The 23,997-nt window shown below is 41.6% G+C and overlaps 1 protein-coding gene across 3 annotated transcripts in view; it reads right to left on the reverse strand.

Annotated features, from left to right (window-relative positions):
* Nucleotides 1-506: 506 nt before the first annotated feature.
* EPG5 (ectopic P-granules autophagy protein 5 homolog) overlaps nucleotides 507-23,997 on the reverse strand; it is a 124,893-nt gene continuing 101,402 nt past the window's right edge. For 2 of the 3 annotated variants that reach the window (XM_031658804.1, XM_031658805.1), the window contains exons 36-44: nucleotides 23,496-23,671; nucleotides 20,483-20,668; nucleotides 19,735-19,944; nucleotides 18,561-18,705; nucleotides 12,987-13,229; nucleotides 11,453-11,669; nucleotides 10,744-10,959; nucleotides 8,469-8,583; nucleotides 5,389-5,571 (exon numbers count right to left, since the gene is read on the reverse strand). In XM_031658804.1, the coding sequence (XP_031514664.1) occupies nucleotides 5,389-5,571; nucleotides 8,469-8,583; nucleotides 10,744-10,959; nucleotides 11,453-11,669; nucleotides 12,987-13,229; nucleotides 18,561-18,705; nucleotides 19,735-19,944; nucleotides 20,483-20,668; nucleotides 23,496-23,671 (1,691 nt within the window). Of the gene's footprint in view, nucleotides 5,572-8,468; nucleotides 8,584-10,743; nucleotides 10,960-11,452; nucleotides 11,670-12,986; nucleotides 13,230-18,560; nucleotides 18,706-19,734; nucleotides 19,945-20,482; nucleotides 20,669-23,495; nucleotides 23,672-23,997 lie in introns of all 3 variants that reach the window. The other variant, XM_031658803.1, reaches the window with a different exon arrangement.

A 23,997-nucleotide genomic window follows, 5' to 3' on the forward strand; every position in this document is an offset into this window, starting at 1 on the left:
AAGGCCTGTCCCCAAGGAATCCCAAATTGGTGTAATTCTCAAATGGAATGTGCAGACCCTTCTCCACACCGTGGCCCATTCAAAGTGCATCTTACAAATGTGAGTGAAAAATAACACTAAAGAGAACTCCCTGGGCATCCCATCACTGAAGGTGGATTTCCCCAGCAGACCATGACCAAGCTGGGGTTACACTGCCAGAAGCACCCCCACTCGCATCTCATTTGTGCAATTTTTTTATGGCCCTGCTCTTACCAAGCTCAAGGCCACATCACAGACCCTCCTGACTTCTCTGGGATCAGCAGGTGGCCTCCTGTCCCTGCCAATTCTTACATTCTCAAGTTAAAACTTCCCTTTGAAATTAGAGACCTCACCCATCGTGGTGAAAGGTCACAGAGTAAAGATTCTATCCATTACAAAGTTTCTCATATAAAATTTTTCTTATTGTGGTTTATGTGTGAAAAGACTATCAACCAACTTGCAGGAAACAATGAGACCGGCCCGCCATGTGTAAATTAAATTTGAATCTAGTTTATTTGCAGAATTTCACTTAACCAATTGTCATTTCTTCCTGTTTCTCACCACTATATAAAAACTTACCCTTTTTACAGGTATGAAAAATGCTGAACAATGAATAAGTAGTGAATATTGCACATTTAATGTCCAAAATAAAGCTGTCGTTTTTAAAGGTCACACTACATATGTGGGAAGAAAAAGAGTTGAACACACTTAAGAAGTATGTGTCTCCACATAAGTGATTTTAAACTATTGAAAGAAAAATGAATTCTAACTCTCAGTGCTCAATGAGAGATAGTACATCCGTACATTAAAAAATAAAACTTATAATCGACAACATTCCTTAGCAATTTCATTATCCCAAAAGACGATCAGTAGTATAATTATTTTTTTTCAAGTGATTTTCATCAGGAATCAGGAACGTACCAGAGTGAAGGAAACCTCAAATACAGCTACTCCTGGACACTGATGCCTGAGGCATGCTGTGGAAACCGGACCAAAATGAAGTCTGCATTAGTAAGTCTAGAACTTTACCCAGCACAACCCAGTCACAAATGCAAGATGGTAGAAGGGGATACTTCTTTTTTAAGCAACACACTTATTTTCCAACATTATATTCTTCACTTTGCTTAATAAGACAAAGTTAACTGATCAGAAAAATGATCAGCTACTATCTCAAAATGAGCTGTACAGTTGGCCCAAAATGAAGAGCAGGCAGTAGTAGAGGATTAAGGGCAAAGTGCCTTGTTGTTAGGCCTGTCATGAAGATGTGGGATGAAATCTGTCTCAGGCAACAACTGATGTTAAGCTGAGGTCTGCAGTCTCAACTTGCCGCTAGCTTAATGTGCCCTGCATGGGGCACAGCTACTGAAAGTTGATGCTGCCTAAGCATCTAGGGAATTACACCACTTGGACCACACTGGCGCGACTCTAACCCCAGGGCTGGGGCCAGAATGAGGTAAAGAAGGCACCACGGGTGTAAACCCAAGGAAGCACTCTCTTGGCACCTGCAGGCAAGCACCAACTTAGATGTGTGCCTTGTTTGTCTCACCCTAGCCCTGGCCCTGCTAACCCGGGGCACACCCCTTTTAGGATAACATGGACTCATTTGGACACTTTCCCCAAATTGCAGCCCAGTTAGACATGATGGTGGAAAAGGTCTAACTAAAGACATTGCGGGGGAGACGGGTGCGGTGGCTCACACCTGTAATCCCAGCACTTTGGGAGGCCAGGGTGGGCGGATCACAAGGTCAGGAGTTTGAGACCAGCTTGTCTCAACGGCTGGGTGAAACCCCGTCTCTATTAAAAAATACAAAAATTAGCCAGGCGTGGTGGCGTGCGTCTGTAGTCCTGGCTACTTGGGAGGCTGAGGCAGAAGAATAGCTTGAACCCAGGAGGCAGAGGTTGCAGTGAGCCGAGACCATGCCATTTGCACTCCAGAGCCTGGATGACAGACGAGACTCCGTCTCAAAAAAAAAAAAAAAGAAAAAAGACACTGGGGGATTTAGCCTGGAGAGGACTAAGAGGTGAGGGATGGGGTGGAAGTGGTGTCAGACATGTGATACCAACTGAAAATATCTAAAAGTCTGCCTCAAGGAGGGGCAAGAGAACAGCCCCAGCCTGAACTGCTCTAGGCAGAACTACGACCAATAGGCAATGTAGAAACATCTCGGTTCAATAGAAAACAGAACTCCAGAGCCTGTCAACGGCAGCCTGGGCCTGCCCATCACAGGCTGGACCACCAGGCACCGGACAGGGGCGGAGGAGGATCCCTGCAGAGTGAGAAGGGCACTAGATGAACCTGAATGACCCTTCTGACTTTGAAAGTCTACGATTCCAGGACATTTGCTTCCTGCTCCAGAAGAAAGAATTTTAGGAATAAAAACTCAGTGAAAAAGTATATATCACCTTCATTTGAAAGGAACAAGGACATGAACACTCTCGGCTTGTATGACATGTACATGCTGATTTTGATGATGAACTGGGAGGAACAAGGAGGCTGTCACTTGGTTGAAAGGAAGTTAGGCTGGTCTATGGGTTTTCATTTTCTGGACTAGGCTTCCCCCAACCTCAAAGAAGTGAGAGACTCAGGCACACAACACCTGTGGGGCAGAGGCATGCGATGGCTGAGCCAACAAAGGGTGGTGAGACTAAGAAACGAGTCCTGCCTTGAAGCTGAGGTCCCAAGTGTGCAGGAGCTTTGGAAACATGTACAGGTGGGTCCCAACTCCACTGCTACTGTCATGCTGTGTAGACAACTGTGTAGACACATCTGTCAGGACCTCCCTCCCTCTATGTCTGGTGTGTTCCAGCATCCTGCCCTTCACTTGTTCTATTAATAGGCAGTGGGGCGACACGATTCAGGGATGCAGCCTGCCTCTGCCACCCACCTGTGCGCTGCAGCATGGGGAGTGACGGAGAGGGAGAGAGATGTTTTTCATGGCAACCAGAATGCTGCCCCCTCCCGAACCCAGGAAGCAGTTAGACATCCTCATTTGGTCCCAATGCCACTGTCAGCCACCCTGCGGTGAAGTCTGGAGCCCGCAGCCGTTCACCCTCCACGCTGCTCAGTCCACAAGGTCTTGGTCTTGCTTGATTCCAATATTGATGTGCAGCACCCATCACTGATTCTGAAACCACAGCCTCACGCTCTCTGGAGGCCAACAATTTTTTCAAGCAAAGGCTCCCTACCCCTGCAAGCCAATGGGCGGGCTGGTCTCTCTGCCGCCCTTCTTTCCCAGGAGGCTACAGCAGCATGGCCATGTCTGAACCATCTCAGTGTCTTTATAGCACGTTCCTAGCCCAGAGTTTCCCATAGAAACCTAGGAGTTGAGTCAACCTTCCAAGGTTAAGCAAAGAGTTAAAGAGGAAGCGCTTTCACTGACCATCTCTGATGATTAATGAAGTTCAATGTCAAATAAATTAAATGACATCAGGCGTAACAACCTACAGCAACTTTAGCAGCTGAAACACTTTATAAGATAGTGTGATATCCCTATAATTTGGTTTTTAACCAGTTACAACCAAAGATTGATTTTATTTTTTATAATATTTACAAACCAAAAACATTATACAGATTAATCATAATTTTCTTTAAAATATGCATACTGTCACTCAAAAATTTCACATCCTAGGATAGCAATAATTATATGCTCCTCAAAGAAAACACAAAATATTTCCAAACAAAAATCAGTGTTGCCAGATCAGACTATTAAACTGTCCACAGCTTGTCAAATTTTCTTATACACAGAACAAGATGACTAATTTTGAAAATAAAGAGAAGCAAAAATAAGAAAAGCTGAGACAGGTCCCTCTGAGATGGACATTTGGTGGCCTGTAAAACTCAAGAGACTGGACAGGATGTTCTTTATCAAAGCTGCAAAGCGTTGTCTGTGAGGAAGAATCGTTCCGTCCAACTAAAGAAATTCAAAGTAAAGAAAAGCTCCTACCAACTTCCCAATCTGGGGGGAAGCATTCCACAAGGACATTTGAGGAGAGATTAGCACTCTGTTAACTACATCCCTATACCCCATAAACGTTCTTGGTGGCTTTTTAGACATTTTTAGGTAAATATTCTCGGGCTACAAACTACCCATACACAAAGACATATTAAGCCAGCTGTGCAGGCAAAATCCACGTAGAGCTGACAGAATGAGGAACGTGATAACAGAAGTCAAACGGCTCATTCCCAGGAGAAATAACATGAGCAAGAAGATGGCCACAGAACAAGGCAAAGTTACACACAGGCTTTGGTAATGAATGAACTGTCAGCAACAGAAGGCACGTGGCTATTGAAAAAAAGCCAAATTTCAGTAGATCTCCTGACCTGACCCGGTTTCCACAGACAAGTGTTTCAGCAGACAAGTGGCTTCATCTGAGTTTAAATATGAAGTTAAAAAACAAGCAGGGAACAGAGAATGAGGTCTTCAGTCTCCCTCAGTCTCTGTCTCCTGACAGTGAGCCTTTCAGATATCAAACGTGGTGTCTATCAAAGGGTGCAAACTTAGGTGTCGACAGGGGCAAGTGATGTGAATGAGGCTAGGGTCAGGGCCCGAGGGAATGCCCGGACTCTCCTGACTGGAGAGAGGCAGCCCTGTCTGTGCGCCTCACCAAGTGGACCAAACAAAACACCTGTGTGAAACATGCTCCTCCCAGACTGCCAGCTTGCCACCCTGCTTCAGACAGGCAGCTGCTTTTCCATGAGGACACATGGCTGGATGGAAATGGACTTGTCATCATCTCTACTGCCCACTATAATCATGATCAACGGTCATATTTTACACATGACCCACTTTAATGAACTCAGCATTTTTATCTCCCTTCTGAGAAAAACGATACTTTAAAACTATTGTATCTCCCCACATTTGAGAAATACAGAAATTTTCGAAATTGACTTTTTTACTTTGGAGGAGCACAAATGGGGTTTAAAAGTAAGGGTACTATGTGACTTCCAAGGTTGTCAGATCTGGAACACTTACATAAAACGGAGACAGAAGTGGAAACATACAAAGAACTCCATCTGGAGGTCTTGTGAGATGACTGGGACATTCCGCAACTGTGAGTGGCTCTGTACCCAAGTGGAACTTAGTAAGTTTCTCTTGTGGATAAATATAAAAACTGAAAGAGTCTCCAGAAGGTCTTAAGAGCTAAGAAAGGGCGTGCGCGCGCGCACACGCACACACACACACACACACACACACAGACACACACACCCCTCAGAATTATCTAATATCTAATGCCTCCCAACTTGCATCTCAGTCAACTACACACGGGCTGAACTGAGCTCTACAGTGAAATTGAGCAAAGTTACTTGTGCAACAGGAAAGTTAAATGTAAACATAAACAGCAATGGGTTTTTCAAGAGCCTCAGTGCTACTATCGTATGTGGTCCAAATAATGCACTTCTGGATACAGACAGTTAACGAGAAGAGCCAAGAAGCTTTTCCCATCTTGAAGGCAATGGCCAGGATGCCTTATAAATTGGGTGGCTTGCAATATTTGATCCTGGTATTCAACATACTGCTTACTTGATGACATGGATTCAAGAGCATTCAGAGCCTAAAAGACATGGAAGACGAGAGGTTAACTCCATAGAGGCACATAATGTGACTGCCAGAGGTGCAGCACACCCATTATTACTATGTACTTCAACTGTGAGCCTTGTGGGAAGGAGCCCTACAGAACTGAGGTCAGGAGTCCGAAAGGCAGGCATTGATTAATTTAACCACAACCAGAAGGAGGCCAGCAGCCAAAGCCTCTGTGACCTTTGCAGCATCCCACACCCAGCCTTCCCTGTTTCTGTTCTGTGCTGTTTCCCACACTTGCCTTACCAAGAGCCACTGCTGTGGCAGGCTGCTCTTGTTGCTGGGCACCTCACCTGCCACACCCATTTCTAAAGCCTGCCCTGTCCTCATTCTCCCCAGTCCCACCTGTGGGGTCCTCCCCACCAGAATGTCCACTCCCTCTGTTCCTAGGGCCCAACCGGAAATCCCAAGCACCAGCCTCATCTTGCTAAGGTGAAATCTGTTCAATCTGCTGTTGGATATGTTCCTAGATTATGAGATAATGTTATATGAAACTGTCTAACGGAAAGGAATTCTAGAGGAACCAGTTGCTAAGTGCTGCCAAGAGTAAGTGAGGTTGTTAAATCTGCCAACAAGCATGAAGTACATAGGTTCCTCCCGAATCCTTCTGACAAATGACACAAAATCATGGCAGAAACTGTTTCCATTCCTCTCTTCAGAGGAAGAAGGAGAGAAAAACATTCTTTGACTCCAGAATTTTGATTATTCCTTTCTTCATAGTAGGAGAAGAGAAGGGGAAAAGACTGTATATAGAGAAAACAAAAAATCAACAGTGGCCCTTGATTTTTAGGTGGGGAGTTTCATTTTCCAACGTGACAAACTCATCCACCCCAGGATTCTGATGGTGTTCCCCTCCTCACTGGGGGACATCCCCCACCATGGAGTGCCCCACTCCCTCCTTGTCCCTTTTACAGAAACCATTGCACTAGAAAATATGTATTAAAAGATGGAATGTGGTTGATTCAAAAACAAAAAGAAGTGATTTTTTTGAGGATGATAAATAAACCGGAATTTTAGAAATTAACTACCAGGAGGGCTGTAGATGGAAGTCTTTAGGTTGAAAATAAACTGAAGGTATCTGGGCACCAAATTAGGAGCTATGTAAACAGAGTTCAATTTAAGAATAGGAATCAATTGGGACAGGCATTTCCCATGAACCACAGTGTCTCTCTGTCTCTCTCCCTCTCTTTTCCTTCTTTAAATTTAGTCCCCCAAACAGTCTACTTTGACAGTTTGCCTAAGAATAACCATTTTCTAAAAAGACAACTTTCTTCAAATCTGAATATCCTGATGACAAATATGTATGGGACATGCAGGGAGTCATCACTCTAAGTCTAAAGAAATGAAGACAAAGAGGCCAGGCCTGGACAGCCCAGAACCCCAGTTAAAGCAAGAAACTGATGCTCCAGGTACTGGTGGCCACAGGAGACGTAGCCTTCTCAAATACACCCTGCATCGCACTGACTGCACAACCTGCCCTCAGGATTTTCATCTGCCCACTGGGATGTTTCATGTAAGACAACAGGGGATTCAAACAGCAGCTGTCTAGGCAATGAGTGACAACTATCAGCTATTTAATAAGCCCAGATCCCTGTGAAGAACCTGTTAATTATTCTGTCTGATCCTTGCTCTTAATAACCAAGATCTGACATTGCACGTGGCTGGCTTAAACATGAAAAAGCTGCCCCAGCAGAGGAGCTCAGGTGTTTAAGCTCTGACCACTTACAGAGACAGCCCTGCAGAGTGGGGAATGGGAGAGGCCTGGAGCCAGGCTGGCCAGTATGAATTCCAGCCCCAACACTTACTAGGTGTGTGATTTGGGACAAATTACTTAGCCTTTCTCTATCTCTCTTTCCTCATCCAAAAAACCAGGATAATAATATTTCCTAGCTGGATGCAGTGGCTTATGCCACTTGGGAGGCTGAGGGTAAGAGGATCGCTTGAAGCCAGGAGTTTGAGACCAACCTCAGCAACAAAGCGAGACCCAGTCTCTACAAAAAAAAAATTTTAATTAGTCAGGAGTGGCAATGCATGCCTGTAGTCCTAACTACTTGGGAGGCTGAGGTGGGAGGACTGCTTGAGCACAGGAGTTCAAGGCTGCAGTGAGATATGATCACACCATTGCACTCCTGCCTGGGCAACAGAATAAAACCCTGTCTTAAAAAATAAAATAGTTTCTGTGCTATAGCATTGCTATGAGGATTAAATGAGTTAACGCTTTAACTCATTAATATTGGTTGAGTTAAAACTTATAACAGTACCTGGCACAGAGGGAGGACTCATGAATGCTGATCATCATTTTTTACTGTGCACCTTTGTACCTGGCCAGCATGTCCATAGGTTATAGGAATGTGGCCTTCCATGTGTGTAGAAGAAGCTGTCATTTCTAGCTACCATTCTGCCCATGTTAGGTTATTCTAGCATCAGTCAACAATAGTCAACCTTCAGACTCACAAAACAGGAACTACTTTCTCGGTTCCAAGCTAAAGCTCAGCTAATTTCCATCCATTCCAACTGTAGCCTCATCTTCTGTGCAAGATCCCAGTCCCCAGCTCCAGCCCCTGCTCCAGCCCAAGCAGGTGGCACATAAGTGCATATTCACACTTATCAGAACCAAATTTAATCCTAGACAGACTTTCATTTGGCCTTACTTTTCTACAGTGACAGTAACAGTGATCTAGACAACTGCCTACAAAAATTTGGAGGTGGGCACGTGAAACCATTTTCCAATAAGTAGGGCACATGAAAGGGAACAGTGTGCTACCACCACAGAGCATCATGTCATGATGGGCACAGGCTACGGCTGCCACCTCCCTGCCTTCTAGGGAAGATGTGCAGGCAAACTTCTAACCCTTCATTGTAAATACTGACCTGCTGAGCTTTGGGAGTCAGATGTAATTCAGAGCCAGGCTTCAAACGGATCTGATCTTCCATAGGAACCTGAACTGAAAGGAAGGCAGCCATGCTTCGGGCAACCACTCGGAACCTTAGGCATTAGGGAGAGGTCAGAAGAAGTAAATGGCTATTAAAGTAAGCATTTTGAAATAAACACCATATTCTCTATGACAAAACAACACTAACACATTTCCAGATCGACCGTGTTGTTCACCTTCTCAGGAAAATCTTAAAATATGATCAAGAAGAAGTTTTATCCATTATCACCATCCAAACAATATATGTATAAATCAGATTCAAGAATGAAAGTGTTGGCAAAGATGTGGAATAACTGGAACCCTTGCACATTGCTGGTGGGAATGTAAATGGTGCAGGCACTAGGGAAAACAGTCTGGCAGTTCCTCAACAAGTGAAGCATAGAGTTACCATAGGACCCAGCAATTCCGCTCCTGGGTATACACCAAAAAGCTAAAAACAGATGTTCTAACAAAAACTGGTACACAAATGCTCATAGTAGCATTATCTGCAATAGCCAAAAGGCTGAAACAATCCAAATGTCCATCAGCTAATGAATGGATAAACAAAATGTGGAATACAAAAGAATATTATTCAGCCATAAAAACAAATGAAGTACAGATACATACTACAACATGGATGAACCTTGAAAACTTTATGTTAAGTGAAAAAAGTCCAACATAAGCGGCCACATATTATATGATTCCATTTATGTGAAATGTCCAAAATAGGACTGAATATATAAAGTCATAATGTCAATTAGTGGTTGCCAGAGACACGGGGGTTGAAGGGAATGGAGGTGACTACTTAATGAGTGTAGGACTTCCTTTTGGAGTGATAAAAATGTTCTGAAGCTAGATTGTGGTGATGGCTGCAACAATATTGTGAATGTTTTAAATGTCACTGAATTGTGCATATGAAAATGGTTACCGTGGAAAGTTTTAAGTTATGTGTATTCTATCACAATTTAAAAAAAAAAAGAATAAAAGACACAAGCCAAATTTAAGTAAAACAAAATCATGCAGTCCTGCTATCTTCTACCTCAAACCAAGAAACAAGATGTTAACTGGTTTGGAATGAGTGAGTCCCAATACAACACCACAATGGGCTATTCCACAAGAATGCTGACATCATCAAGTTTGCAAATTCTTTTCAACACTGACAAGGGCTTAAAAAGAAAACCATGACGTAAGCAAGTATGATGAGAGAAAATGGGAAGCTAATGGCAAATTCTTCCATGCCTTGGGATTTTTTGCAACAAAAATCCAGACTTGTTTCTCATTACTTATCCTTCTTACCAACAGGCCTTTTATTTGTTTTTTCTTTTTTTTTTTGAGACAGTCTTGCTCTGTTGGCCAGGCTGGAGTGCAGTGGTGTCATCTTGGCTCACTACAACTTCTGCCTGCTGGGTTTAAGCAATTCTGCTTCAGCCTCCTGAGTAGCTGGGACTACAGGTGCTTGCCACCACACCCAGCTAATTTTTGTATTTGTGTTTGTATTTTTATTTATTTATTTATTTTTGAGACAGGGTCTGACTCTGTCACCTACGCTGGAGTGCAGCGGCATAATTTCAGCTCACTGCAACCTCTGTCTCCTGGGTTCAAGCGATTCTCCCACCTCAGTCTCCAGAGTACCTGGGACTACAGGCACGTATCACCATGCCCGGCTAATTCCTGTATTTTTTGGTAGAAACGGGGTTTTACCATGTTGGCCAGGCTGGTCTCGAACTCCTGACCTCAAGTGATCCGCCTGCCTTGGCCTCCCAAAGTGCTGGGATTACAAATATCAGCCACCACGCCCGGCCACCAACAGATCTTAACCCAGCTTGACTACTGAACAGTTCACTAGACTGAGTCCCTCACAGGTTCTGGGTTTCCCTGAACCCATCAAGTACCCACCTGACTTGGCTTTTAAACTAAGCTCGCATACCATCCATGACTGGTTCCAAACCAAAAAGAAATCAGTAGTGCAGTTAGGTTACAAAATCCAAACACAACAGGAGATACTATTAAAAATACTGTTTGAACTGAAAATTTTTTTAAAAGGTAAGAAAAAATTAAAAATGCTTTTTAGAATATAAAGATGTAATCAGGCTGTGTTTTCTTTTTTTTCCATTAATCTCTCTGGAGAACCTAGATCCTAAGTCAAAAAACCTACTAAAGTATCACAACCTGTAAGTAAGTACAGATGTCTGAGGCCTGTTTAGAAGAACAGTGTTAGAAAGGTGCTTCCTTACCTGTTAGACAAGGGCGACTTCCGGCCCAACCCAATCGCTCCCAGGATCCCAGAGCTGAGCCTCTCCTCAGCCACGAGGTTCTGCCTGCTCTGAACCATAAGCAGAATTCGAATGACAGATTCTGTCAGGACGGAGTCATTCTGCTCTGTCTGAATGAGGGAGAGCTGAAGGACTTGGTGCCACCACAAAAACAGCTTTGCCTCTTCCTCCACGGAGCTAGGGGAGGCACCAGAGGAAAATAAAATTAGAAGTAAATTTTTTCCACTCCAATTTAACTGCAAGTCCACATCAGAGTTTTAAGGATAGAAGACATTCAATACTTCAAAAGCATAGGCTAACGGCTGATGTAAATAGAGCAATGGGATTGCAACCGCCGCCATCTGTGGAACATCTACTACATGCCACCATGATGAACTTCGTGTTCTTCCACTTCATCCTCATGACAGCCCTATCAGGTAGGGGTTACTATCTCCACTGAACCGGTAAGGAAACTGATGCTTGGCGTTTCAACGTGCCAGTTTTAGGAAACAAAAAATCTGCTCAGATGATTAGCCCATTAAGAATCTTTCCAAAACAACTGTCACCATACCTTAAAACCTTATTTTGTATGCACCACTTGGTTCTGTGTACTTAAAGCTACACTTAAGCTCTAAATTCCAAGTTAACCAAATACAGCAAGTTTGATGTAACAGCCTGAGGGCCAACGTACCTTGGGTACACCTGTTCCAGCCACTTGCTTAAGATGAGCAGCACTTTCATTTCGTTCCTTAGAGTCTGTTCGCTGTTTAAACACTGAAGCAGGTAGACGTAAAGAGTCAAGTAACTGCCCAGGGTGAGGCACTCCTGCAGGAACTCTTCCATGGTGAGCTCGGGAACCTGAAGGGATACCAGAATGGGCCCCCATCCTGAATTCTGATTGAGAGGGCCTAAGAACATGAAGAAGAGACATTAAGATATAGGCAAGAATCCAATTACTTGACAACAACTCTAGCAAATACTTTCACTTTAAGCTTCATGATTTTTTTTTTTTTTTTTTTTTTTTTGACATAGCAACCTATGAGATAAGCTTCATGTCAAGACAACATTTCTTACAGTGACCCTGGAGGCTACAAAAGTCAAATATACCTCAGGTCTCAGACTGGGAAGCCCTTGGGCCAGATGCTTGTCCCCAGCGTAGCCACCAGAAAGGTTTAAGAAATCAGAATTCAGGGTTGCATACGTATAAATCACCTTTCTATCACATTATGATCCTTAAAACCACATGTAGACACTGCCTGTCCTGATCAGCTAAGAGGTTTAACTTTAATACCCTTTTTAAGAACATATGAACACTTACGCTTTCCCACGGGAAACTCTTATCACTCAATCTGTGAGAAGTTTTAGTTATCAAAGCTTAGTTTACCTCATGTATTGAAACTGTTTGATTTTTAGGAACACAGATAAGTTTGGAATAGCAGTGTTATTCTAATGGTTCTCCACTCTTTGGGGAAGGGAGGGTGGACTAGCATGGTGACATGCACACCACCTCCATGTGTGGGCATGTGCTGTTCATGGGGAGTCAGGACAGGGCAGATGGCAGGTTGTGGGCACCTCCTGGATCCTTGCTCCGATACCCTCCTTCTCACCCCTCTTTCTCTCCCACTGACTGCAGTGTGATGTGTTATCTGGATATCAGAGGTGAGAAATGCTGTTCTCAGCAATTCTTAATCAGACTAAGCCACTTCCAGAGTCTGAGAGTTTAGAAGTAGACAGTAAAACAGATTTTTAAAAAGGAGGGGTGACAATGAATGAGCCCTTCATAATGCTTTAAAAGATCTGATAAGCAGCAATTTTAAAAACTTCTATGAAAACTCCTTTTACCAAAAGTGACAAACACAGGGAAAATTAACCTCATGAACCATGGTATATAGCATTTGTTTTGAGGACTATGACTTGGCCTGTGACACAACACAATTTGCATGTCATAACAGGTTGGTCTGACCCTCCAAAACCAACGTGAAGTGCATTAGAGCTTCTCTCCCTTGAAACGTGATTGTACTAACAGACATGGCCACAGGTTCTCATGCTAACTGCAGATCTTTATGAAAAATACATATATTCAGAAACATCCACAACATTTGCAGAGCAGAAAACTAGAACTCATCCCTCACTGGGAAGAGTCTAGAAAGATATCTCCTGATGACAATGCTTTCATCTTTCTGGAAAAGACCAATACAATGGAGCGTAAGATGACCTCCTCTTACTTTCTTTGAAGTAGGCAGTGATGCAGGCTTCCGTAGTCTCAGCCATGTGGCGGACGGACGCCAGGCTCTGGCAGGCTGCTGTTAAAAGGGGCAGCACCACCAGTCCATGCATTTTTTGGCCAATCCAGGTCCGGATACTGCCCCGAAGGAACTCTGCCGTTGGAATAGTTGCGTTGTTCATCATCATCAGGACTTCCATAAAGAGGCTGCTGAGGGCCATGTGGCGGGTCTGGCTTTCCATATCTGAAAGGAACATAGAGACACTCAAGAATGGCTGCCAGAAAGGTGCTATCCATGTGATCAGGAGAATAAGAGTACTTCAATCTTAGCTGCTCTCCAGGCAGATACTCTCCAGTGCTAGTAGCTGACTGCAAGGGACCAGAAGGAAGGCTCCGGATGGTGTTGAGTTTGTACAGATAGTATGTGGCACACAGTTTCTAAGAGTAAAAGCAGGAACTACTGTGAGTTCCCTGGGTACAGCAGCATAGCAGAGCAATACCTTAATAAATAGACAAATCTGAAGCTGGTGTGAAAGAGTAACTTATCAGAACATGCCTAGTCAGTCTTTATTTTCCAGCCTTTGCTCATGGAAAACCAAATACGTAGATCTCACCAGTCATTCAGTAAACCAAGAGCAACAGTACCCACTATCACTGCCATCACTGTCAATATTCTAGGGTGATTTCCACACATTAAAGGTTATTACTTAAAACTAAATATAAATGTAAGGAAAAATCTTAGCAAAGCGTCCTAACAGCAGCTCTTTTATTTCTTTGTTTTTTAAATAAGGAAAGTAAGCCGACTGGTAATTTTTCAAAAAAGTTGGAGGTAAAAAGAGAGGAATTCAAGAAAAAGAACAAATTCATTTTACAAGAGAACTGCAAATAAGAGAAGGTCACTGAGGTAGATTCCTTCTTCACATTCAAAACCAGAAAATATATTTTACTGAGAGTTAACTGGAATAATTATGACAACTCTTCTAGCTCTCCCTAAGCTGGGTACATTTTTTTTTAAGAAGTAGAACTGTAGCTTTCACACCACAAGGATTCAGTATTTATGTCAACAGGAAGGGTAAAAAGTTGAGAGATCTTATTCATCGCATCTATCAAAGCAAATTCATCTACTTAAGCAGGGTTAAATAAACCTCACTTAATCTTTCTGTACGACCTACTTACTGTCAAGCAAGGACTTAAAAAACAAGTTTGAGAGAGATAATAACAGTATGTCTGTCTATTTCTTCATGTATTTCCACGGGTACAAATATTCTTGGAAATAAAGGCTCATCTCTGAATTTCAACTGAATAGCAATTTAAATTTTATCTCTTAATTATGACTAATAGGAATAGATTACTACAACAGACCCCAGTCTCTCCCATTTCTGTTCATCATCAACAGGGCTCTCAAATCTTTTCCTAAATACCATATCTGATCCTATCACTCTTCTGACGAAGATCTTTCCAGAATACCCTTCTCCCCTTTCCATGGCCAGCTATTATTCAACCCTTCTGGTTCAATCACATCTGACCAACTCTGGAACAGTTTCTCCAGCATTGCTTGCTGATACTTCTTTTCCATAAGACTCACTGAATGTGGCTGACTTGCCAGGCTGATGCTAAAATTTTAGATACTATCTCACCTGATACTTACAATATCTACATGAAATAAGTATGATTATTAACAACATCTAGCACTGTTTCATGTTTATTGGTCAGCAGGATATTTTCTTTTACAGAATGTCGTTTCAAGGGTCTTGTCCATTTTTTTCTACTAAGTTGTCTTTTTCTTCCTTGTTTTATCCGGTGTGACAATCTTAATCATTCACAGTTACTATAATTAATTACTGACGTAGCTGGGTCTAAGTCTACTGTCTTCCTGTATGTACCCTATTTGTCCCTCCTATTCTACATTCCTTTTTCTCTCTTTTGCCTCTTTTAGATTATTATTCTATTTTTTCCCTGTTTCAGCTTGAAAACGAAATCCTCTCTTAAAATTCTCATAGTGGTTATCCTATAAATGAAAACATGCATTCCTGATTTTTTGAAGTCTGATGTTAATTGGTTCCCAGATGATGTAATGGCTTTGGAACATTCTAATTTCATTTCTCCACTGTTGCCATAACCCAATAAGCCATTTCTATTATTATTGTTGCATACAGTCAGATTTCATTTAGATTTACCCACACATTTACCAGTTTCATTGTTCTTCATTCTTAGTTTCTTACTATTTATTTTCTCTTTATTATTTCCTCCCTTCTACTGCCTTTGATTGTTATTTTGCTGTCTTTTTAAATAACTGTTTAATGTTTTTAAATTTTTACCTTTTAAAAAAGTCTATGATGAGCATTTATGGCCCTAAAAGTAACTGATATGGTTTGGATCTGTGTCCTCACCAAATCTCATGTTGAACCGCAGTCCCCAGTGTTGGAGCAGAGTTTAGTGGGAGGTGGCTGAATATGGGGGTGGGTCCTTCATGAATGGTTTAGCACCATCCTCTTGGTGCTGTTCTCATATTAGAGTTCTCAGAGATGTGGTAGTTTAAAAATGTGCAACATCTCCCTCTCACTCATTCTCTCTCTTGCTCCTTCTCTGGCCATGTGGAGTGTTACTCCCATTCTGTGTTCTGCTGTGATTGTAAGTTTCCTGAGGCCTCTCCAGAAGCCAAGCAGATGGCAGCATCATGTTTCCTGTACAGCCTCTAGAACCATGAGTCAATTGAACCTGTTTTCCTTATAAATCACCCAGTGTTGGGTTTTTCTTTATAGCAGTGTGAGAACAGGCCAAATTCACATCCCACAAATTTTGATGCACTGTATTTTACTATTCAGTTCTAAGTATTTTAAATTTCTATTATGATTGTTCCTTTGGCCATCAGTTATTTAAAAGTTTGCTTCTTAATTTCCACAGTGTTTTTCCCTCTAGTTCTATTTAGTTACTGATTTTTTTTTTTCTATGTCATGCAACTTCAGGGCAGAAATACACAGAGATGAACATCTGGCTTTTACAAAGTTTTCTGCCTTACAGTTCTATTTATCTGATATTAATATAGCTATGCCAGCTTTCTATTTTAATATTTGCCTGATATAATCATCTTATGGAACGCTTTCTATATCCTTATGCTTTTGATGTATTTCTTACAAACAGCTTAAAGCTAGATGTTTTTGGTTATTAATCTACCTTAACAATCTTTGTCTTTTAACTTGAGCATTAGTCCCTTTACCAACACATTTGAATTTTATCATCTTATTTTGGTTATTTTTCTCACTTTCTCCATGCTTCCTTTCTTGCCTTCTTTGGACTGAACATACTTTGGCCATTCCTTTTAATCTCCCTCTACTGACTTGGCAATTGTACATTTTAATTTCTATTCTTTTGGTTAATCTCTTAAAGTTGTTAATATTCATACTTTATCAAGGTATAATCTCTTGACCCACTAAACAGTCGCAGAACCTTAGAACACTTTTAACTCAACCTCCTTCCTAGCATGCTTTAGTATTTTCTTTAGTGACATCTACTGGGACAAACACTCTCAGGGCTCAATGAAAGTATGGTTCTTTACCTCATCTTCTTCATTAAAGGGTGGCTTTTCTTAGTTTACAATTCTAGGTTATGAGTCATTTTCTCATAGCACATTGAAGTTGTTATCCCACTGTCTTCTGTAAGAAGATTCTTTGATTGATATTGAGAAGTCAGCTGTCAGTCTAAACGTTGCTCCTTGGTAGGGAATCTGCCTTTCCTTCCTGGATGTAAAGGGTTTTGTTTTGTTTTATTTTTTAAATTTTGCCACTGGTGCTTCTGCAGGTTCACTATAGTGTATACAGGTTTGAATTTCTTTCCATATATCCTGCTTGGGATTTGCTGGGTTTACTGAATTTGAGGATTGTTGTCTTCATCAGTCCTGAAACTTTTCGGCCTTACTATCTCTTCAGATATTGCTTCTCCCCAGTTAAGTATCTCCTCTCCTTCTGGAATTCTACTTAGATAATCGGATGTATATTATACCTTCTCAGCCTATCCTCTATGCCTTTTAACCTCACTTTCACATTCTTTTTGTTTGTTTTAGAGATGGGTTCTCAGTATGTTGCCCAGGCTGGAGTGCAGTATTCAGACACAGTCATTGCACACTGTGGCCTCGAATTCCTGGCCTTAAGCAATCCTCCTGCCTCGGCCTCCATGCCCAGCTCACTTTTACATTCCTTCTCTGCTTCTCTGTGCTGCAATCTGAGTATTTTCTTCAGTTTTATTTTCCAGTTTACCAATTTTCTCTTCAGATGGGTTTAATCTACTGTTGAACTTATCCATTAACTTTATTATAATCTTTATATTTTTCATTTCTAAAATATATAAATCTCTCAAATCTGCATATTTCTACAATCCCTTGCTTCTTACTGATATCTTCAATCCTCTCTTATTTCAGCATATAATAAAAATATCTTTTTGCTTCCTGTACTAATTATTCCACTATCTTCAATCTTTTCATTTCTGATGCTGCTGTTGTTTTCTATTACTTTGCTCATGGTGTCTTGTTTCCTTTTGCGTTTTGTGACTTTTTTTACTGTGACTTTCTTGGAACTTTGAGGCTTGAGTTAAAGATGGGTTTCTCCAAACAGGATCTATGGTTGCTTTTTGCAGTGGCACTGCCAACCCGGAACTACTCTAAATTCTTAGACTGAGGTTGTTGTTGTTATTATTGCTGTTTTTAACGATCTAGGTAGTCTGAATTCTTGCTTCAAAACCACATGAGGGTCAGCTTATCAATTCTCAAAACAGATATCTCTTTTCCTGCATAAACATTTAACCTAACAACATTTCCTACATAAACATTTAACCTAACAGCAAGGCCAAAACGGATAACTGTCTTTGCCTTCTTTTCACAAGAGGAGGTTTACTTCTAGATCATCTTTACAGTAAAAATGTCACCCTGTGGATTATGCATTGGATTTCCTTTTAGGCTCCCATCTTAGGCAGGCCCTGGGCTTTTACCACCTCCCCCTAATATCCAACATATTCAGCAAAACTCTTCAGGGTGACAGCAGCCTCAGAACTCCATCTGCCTTGATGGGTTTCTCCTTTCACTTAGGTTCTAGCCTCTGAGGTTTCCTTACCTTTTGGCCACTCCACTGATAAATTTAATTTCCAGTTTCTTGAAAACATTTCATCCAGCACCTAGTTTGTCTTCAGCAGGAGAGGCAGTCAGTATGTCTAGTCCACCAAACTGCCAGGAGCAGAAGTTCTCCATACACAGTTTCTTGACAAGTCTACAGGTGATTCTGAAGTGCACTCCCAGTTAAAAGCCAAAATCCCTAGAAATACCGCTCAATAAAAGGCCTCTGGTATCTCTTAATCATTAGATCCCATTGTCCAGCTTAACGGTCAGTCTCACCCATCACCCACCAGCATCTGCCAGTGTCAATCCTTCCCCACTGCTCAGTCCCTTGTGTCCAAACACCTCTCTGATCATTGCTTCTCTGGAAAGAGGAGTGCCAGTGTCCTGAACACCCTCCTGATCTCACAGTGCCTCACGCACAGCAGGAATGCATTGACTGAATGAATACAGGACTTCCGACTAGTCACTTACCGGGTGGGTTAAAGATAATGATATCATCTAAGAGCTTAGACATTTCCTGTTCTAGGACTGCTAAGGTGATTTTTCCATTTTGTTCCAGGGTGCTGAGGAATTGAACCATCTGATGAGTAAAAGCTTGGCATTTTGGAACTGCATCCTGACAAAAAACAAAAAAAAAAATCATTCAAATGAATCCAAGCAAGGAGTGTTAATTGCGTATTTCCTGGGAGCATGGCACTGCAATGAATGCTTGGGTAGGGAGTAGAGAAGACAGAACAGGAAGCCACATGAAGACTTAGTCCCACATGGCCCAAGGGCCCTGAGTCTAGTAAAAGGCAAATCTATGGTAACACTTTGACCAGGGCCCATGTTTTCCCAAATTCTGGCAGAATACTCTTCCTTTTTTACTACAAGAATAACAACCAAACACTAACTACTTGCCAGACACTTTTCCAAAAACTTTTATGTTCATTATCTAATTCAACCCTCACAACACCGCTTTGAGGCAAGGTACTTTTTTTTTTTAAGACAGAGTCTCACTCTGTTGCCCAGGCTGAGTGCAGTGGTGGGATCTCCGCTCACTGCAACCTCCACCTCCTGGGTTCAAGCGATTCTCCTACCTCAGTCTCCCGAGTAGCTGGGACTACAGGCACATGCCACCACACCCGGCAAACTTTTGTATTTTTAGTAGAGATGGGGTTTCACCATGTTGACCAGGCTGGTCTTGAACTCCTGACCTCAGGTGATCTGCCTGCCTTGGCCTCCTGAAGTGCTGGGATTACAGGCGTGAGCCACCGCACCCAGCCTTTGCAAGGCACTATTTCTAATCAGATAAGAAAACTGAAGGACTTGTCCTGTCAGACCTCAAGCTCATATTACTACCCTCCCTCCCTCCCTCCCATTCTGCTGCCAATGACATTCAGATCATGAAACCAGCAGCTTGCTGGCAGCCCTCAATCCTTTTGACCTTTCGTCAACATGTGACATTGCTAGTAAGTAAAGGCTCTCCCAAAACGAGAACTCAACCCAAAAGATCTACAAGGCCAAAAGATGAGTATATGATAATACACATCCTCCAACTTCCTCTGCTGAGCACTTCCTAGGTTCAAGACTGTCCTTTGTAGCACTTATGCTACTACCAATCTCCAAGAACAGTCCCTGCCTTTTAAACTACCTCTCAACTTACCAGATGCTTCTGGCTGTCAGTAGGAATAGAAAGGCCTGCAGACACTTTTAGGAGCTTCATGATTAATTCAGCATAAGATTCTTTTGCCAGGATGATGGATGGCGGGTAATGGCTGCTGAAATAACCTAGCACACTCTGGTACGACACAATATCCACGAGATGCCATGAAAGTGAGCTTGTCTGTCCAAGAAGATTAAGTAAAGGTGAATCCTAAAAATAAAACACATATTCCTTTAGTTCCAGAGCCCCAATTTTTCCAGAAATATGTGTTGCTAACTAGTCTGTCGAATAACCACTAAGATGGCCTATGGTAAGCACAGAACAGTTACAATATCAAGTAAGTATCTACTCGAGTTAGGGGTACTAGTGAAAGCAATAACCAAAGTCTTGGCAAAAACACATTCATATTAAGATTAACCCAGGTTCTTTTCTTTCAAATGAACTCTCTGTTCTGGTGGGACATGCCAAAATTGACTTCAAGAAGCATACATATTGAACTAGATATTAATGAGATGTAAAATAAAGCTGATTAATATATCCTAACTCAGTGTGGTTCTTTGTATAATTTAGAATCAGATAATGAGCTATCCAAGAAAATCAGGCATCTGGTTAAAGGTACATCTCATATGCCAAGCATCTGTTCACACTGATAGGGGCACTGGAAAAACAAATGAAAAACTATGACCTAGTAGAAAGCAAAGATCTAAGCAGCCTTGCCAAATGTTTGCCATAAGCTTCCCAAACTTACTGTTTGGTCTACCAGTTGAACTTCCTTTGCCAATAAAATCATCATGAAAAGGAGGCAGACAATCATGCTGCGGGTTTCTGGGTGGGGACTGGGATTCCAGGCATCAGAGAGCACACTAACCCAATTGACTTCACAGAGTACAGACCCCAAAAATAAGAAACAGCTCTTGGGGCTTCCTCGTTCCACCTAGAAGGAAATGAATTAAAATCAATGTGTTGCCTTGTGCTATCTATGTATCTGGAAAATGTATGTAAATTATTTCATAATTATGTTTTTAAAAAACACTTTTTCCCCAGATTATATCACTTACAATCCCACCTCCTAGAGATTTAGACTTAATATTTGTAATATCTCTCCTTCCACAATGTATGTGTATATATTTTAGTTTGTCTGTTCAGATTTCAGCATTTATTCCAATCATTCTTAACAAGTGAGGAATGACCTTCCCTAACCCCAACCTGGGTGGAGAATCGCTGCCACAGTAAGTCACTGGAGCTGCAGGGAGTGTATCAGAATCCTCAGGTGTGCCAGGACAGGGCAAAGTTGAGATTTACTAGTCAGTAGTTCCCAAACTTAAGTGCGCATCAGAACTAAATGGAAAATGTATTAAAACAGATTGCTGGGCCTACCCCTAGAGCTTTTAATTTTGCACGTATGGGTTGGGAGCTGGAATGTGTAAGTTCCCAAGTAATGCTGATGTTTCTGTCCCAGGGACCATATTACTTTGAGATCTACTACACTAGTGTATATTATTTATATTGCCTTTTTTAAATTTTCTTTTTTTGAGATGGAGTTTCACTCTTGTTGCCCAGACTGGAGTGCAATGGCACAATCTCAGCTCACCGCAACCTCTGCCTCCCAGGTTCAAGCAATTCTCCCGCCTCAGCCTGCCAAGTAGCTGGGCACCCACTCCCACGCCCAGCTAATTTTTTATTTTATTATTTTATTGCTTATTTTTTATTTTATTTTTAGTAGAGACCAGGTTTCTCCATGTTGGTCAGGCTGGTCTTGAACCCCCAGCCTCAGGTGATCTGCCCACCTCAGCCTCCCAAAGTGCTGGGATTACAGGTGTGAGCCACCGTGCCCGGCCTATATTCCCTTTTTAATGTAATGTTGTATTATAACAATGTCTCCCCATTATTAGTCTTTACAATTTTTGATGACTGCATGTTTAAATTCTATTTAAAATATATTAGAGTGGCCGGGTGCAGTGGCTCACTCCTGTAATCCCAGCACTTTGGGAGGCCAAGGCGGGTGGATCACAAGGTCAGGAAATCGATAGCATCTGGCTAACATGGTGAAACCCCGTCTCTGCTAAAAACACAAAAAATTAGCTGGGCCTGGTGGCAGGTACCTGTAGTCCCAGCTACTTGGGAGGCTGAGGCAGAAGAATGGCGTGAACCTGGAAGGCGGAGCTTGCAATGAGCCAAGATCGCGCCACTGCACTCCAGCCTGGGTGACACAGCGAGACTCCATCTCAAAAGAAAAAAAAAAATAAATAAGAGAATGAGGAACAGATGTACTATAAAGTATACAAGAAACCTCAAAGATCTCTTACAAGCTATTTCAATACTTCTAATTTGTTTAAAATAAAACATGGCTACTCATGAATTTTTCCTTTCAATATGAAGATTAAAAGCTCTAGTCTATTTATAAAATCATGATCAATTGAATTTGGTGATGATTCATTTCTTCTCATTACTGTTATTATATTATGCTAACTACTAATTCTCTTCCTTTTAGAAAATGATTCTTCATTGTCCATTATAATCAGTTCTCTATCCTCACCCTCAACCCCACCAAAAAAAATATAGTTTATTATGCCAAGAAGACACAAAGAATTAAAACATCCCCAGCTTCTGGGGTGGTCAGGGTCATCTGCCATTAGAATAAAACTTCTAGAGACAGAGTCTACAGCCTCCCTTAACAGGCTGTGCTACTATTTAGTCTGTCTTATAGTTAAAGTCATCCTTTTACTTAGTTAAAACTCCATCTTATAGTTCTTTAAACCACCTTTCTCTAGTATGGTTATAATGGTGATAAATATTTACTTAATGCCTGTCTCATATACTAAATCTAGCTATAAAATCATTCTTAAGTCTTTACTTTCTCTAGAACAACTGCCCTCAGCTTTTCTTGCATTTCAGCTACTGAGGAGTGGCTGACAAGACAGCACAGATGGGCTTCCATTAAGGGCACTAAAAAAGTTAAGTACATTTTGCTAACTGTCATAAATAAGTGTACATCTGTATCAAAGCACTTAAGGTGTCTCAGTAATAAATGTGATAGTAACAGTAAACACTAACTGATGAGACTATGAACAAATGAACTGAAACTACCATAAAAACCTAAGACAAGAGTGTAATTAAAAAAAAAAGAAAGAAAGAAAGAAAAGCAATAACAGCTCCAAATGCCTGACTGGTATGTAAGTTACACTACACTGTCTGTTTTCTGGTTTTTGTAACCATTGCTTCTACTGCAAAGACTCGCACATACTCTCTTTTTTCAGGTCATTTCAGGTCTGTACACGATTATGATGCACTCATCGGTTGTCACAATGCATTTTATCTCATATAATCAAATTATTCACTTGCATGACTGCTAAAAGAAACTAATAGCTTCAGTACCAATTTACATTTTGCTTTAATAGAACATTTAACAATACACAGTTGATGACACAAACTGTAATGACACAAACACATCAACAACCACCAAGATTAAGCATAATGGAGGCATTAAACTATGTACTCACACATGACAAAGCCTAGGGGATGACTGACATATTATAGATCAAATCTTTCTCTGGGTTTTAAAAATGGTCCTGTAGATGTGTTAATACAATGAAATGACTTCCATGGGACACTATTTTCCACAAGCACCACCGAGGCAACACAGAATGTATTCACGGTCCACGCTGGCACACACTGCCACTATGCCTAACAACCACAGTGACCAGGCTGCTCCCTGAAAACCAGATCTCTCTGGGCTGCAACCCGGGGAGTGAAGGGCTTACTTTGAAGAAGGCCTCCATGAGCATCTGGTCAGGGTGCAGGTCCTTCCACGGCAGTTTCCGGTACGCGCTATGGAAAGTGTACAGAATGAACTCTGGCATTTTGGGTGCTGTACATGCTTCGCAATAATGCATCAGGTGCAACCAAAGGGCTCCTTCATCACCTGGCAATAGCTTATCTAGAATTTAAAAAGAAAATAGAGCTGAAGACCTTTGGTTTACCTTTTTAAAAAAAAATGCAAATTTGAACTAAAAATCTAAAACTGAAGGTTCTCGTTATTGACCCAATTTCAGATTTTCATGTGGGGAGAGTGGTTAAGGGGACTACTGGCAGATTAGTAATAAAGAATGGCACTTCATTTACCCACTTGGGTAACTGGAGTGAGCAGATGCACATTTTAAGCTTTTCTTTAAAATTTCTAAATATATGGCTTTTTAACCGAAATACGCTCCTACAGCCTGCTGCCCTCAGTATGTATTCAGCTTTACACATTTAGTGCTTCAT

The sequence above is a fragment of the Papio anubis genome, chromosome 19 (genome assembly GCF_008728515.1).
Source record: "Papio anubis isolate 15944 chromosome 19, Panubis1.0, whole genome shotgun sequence".
Lineage (NCBI taxonomy): Eukaryota > Metazoa > Chordata > Mammalia > Primates > Cercopithecidae > Papio > Papio anubis.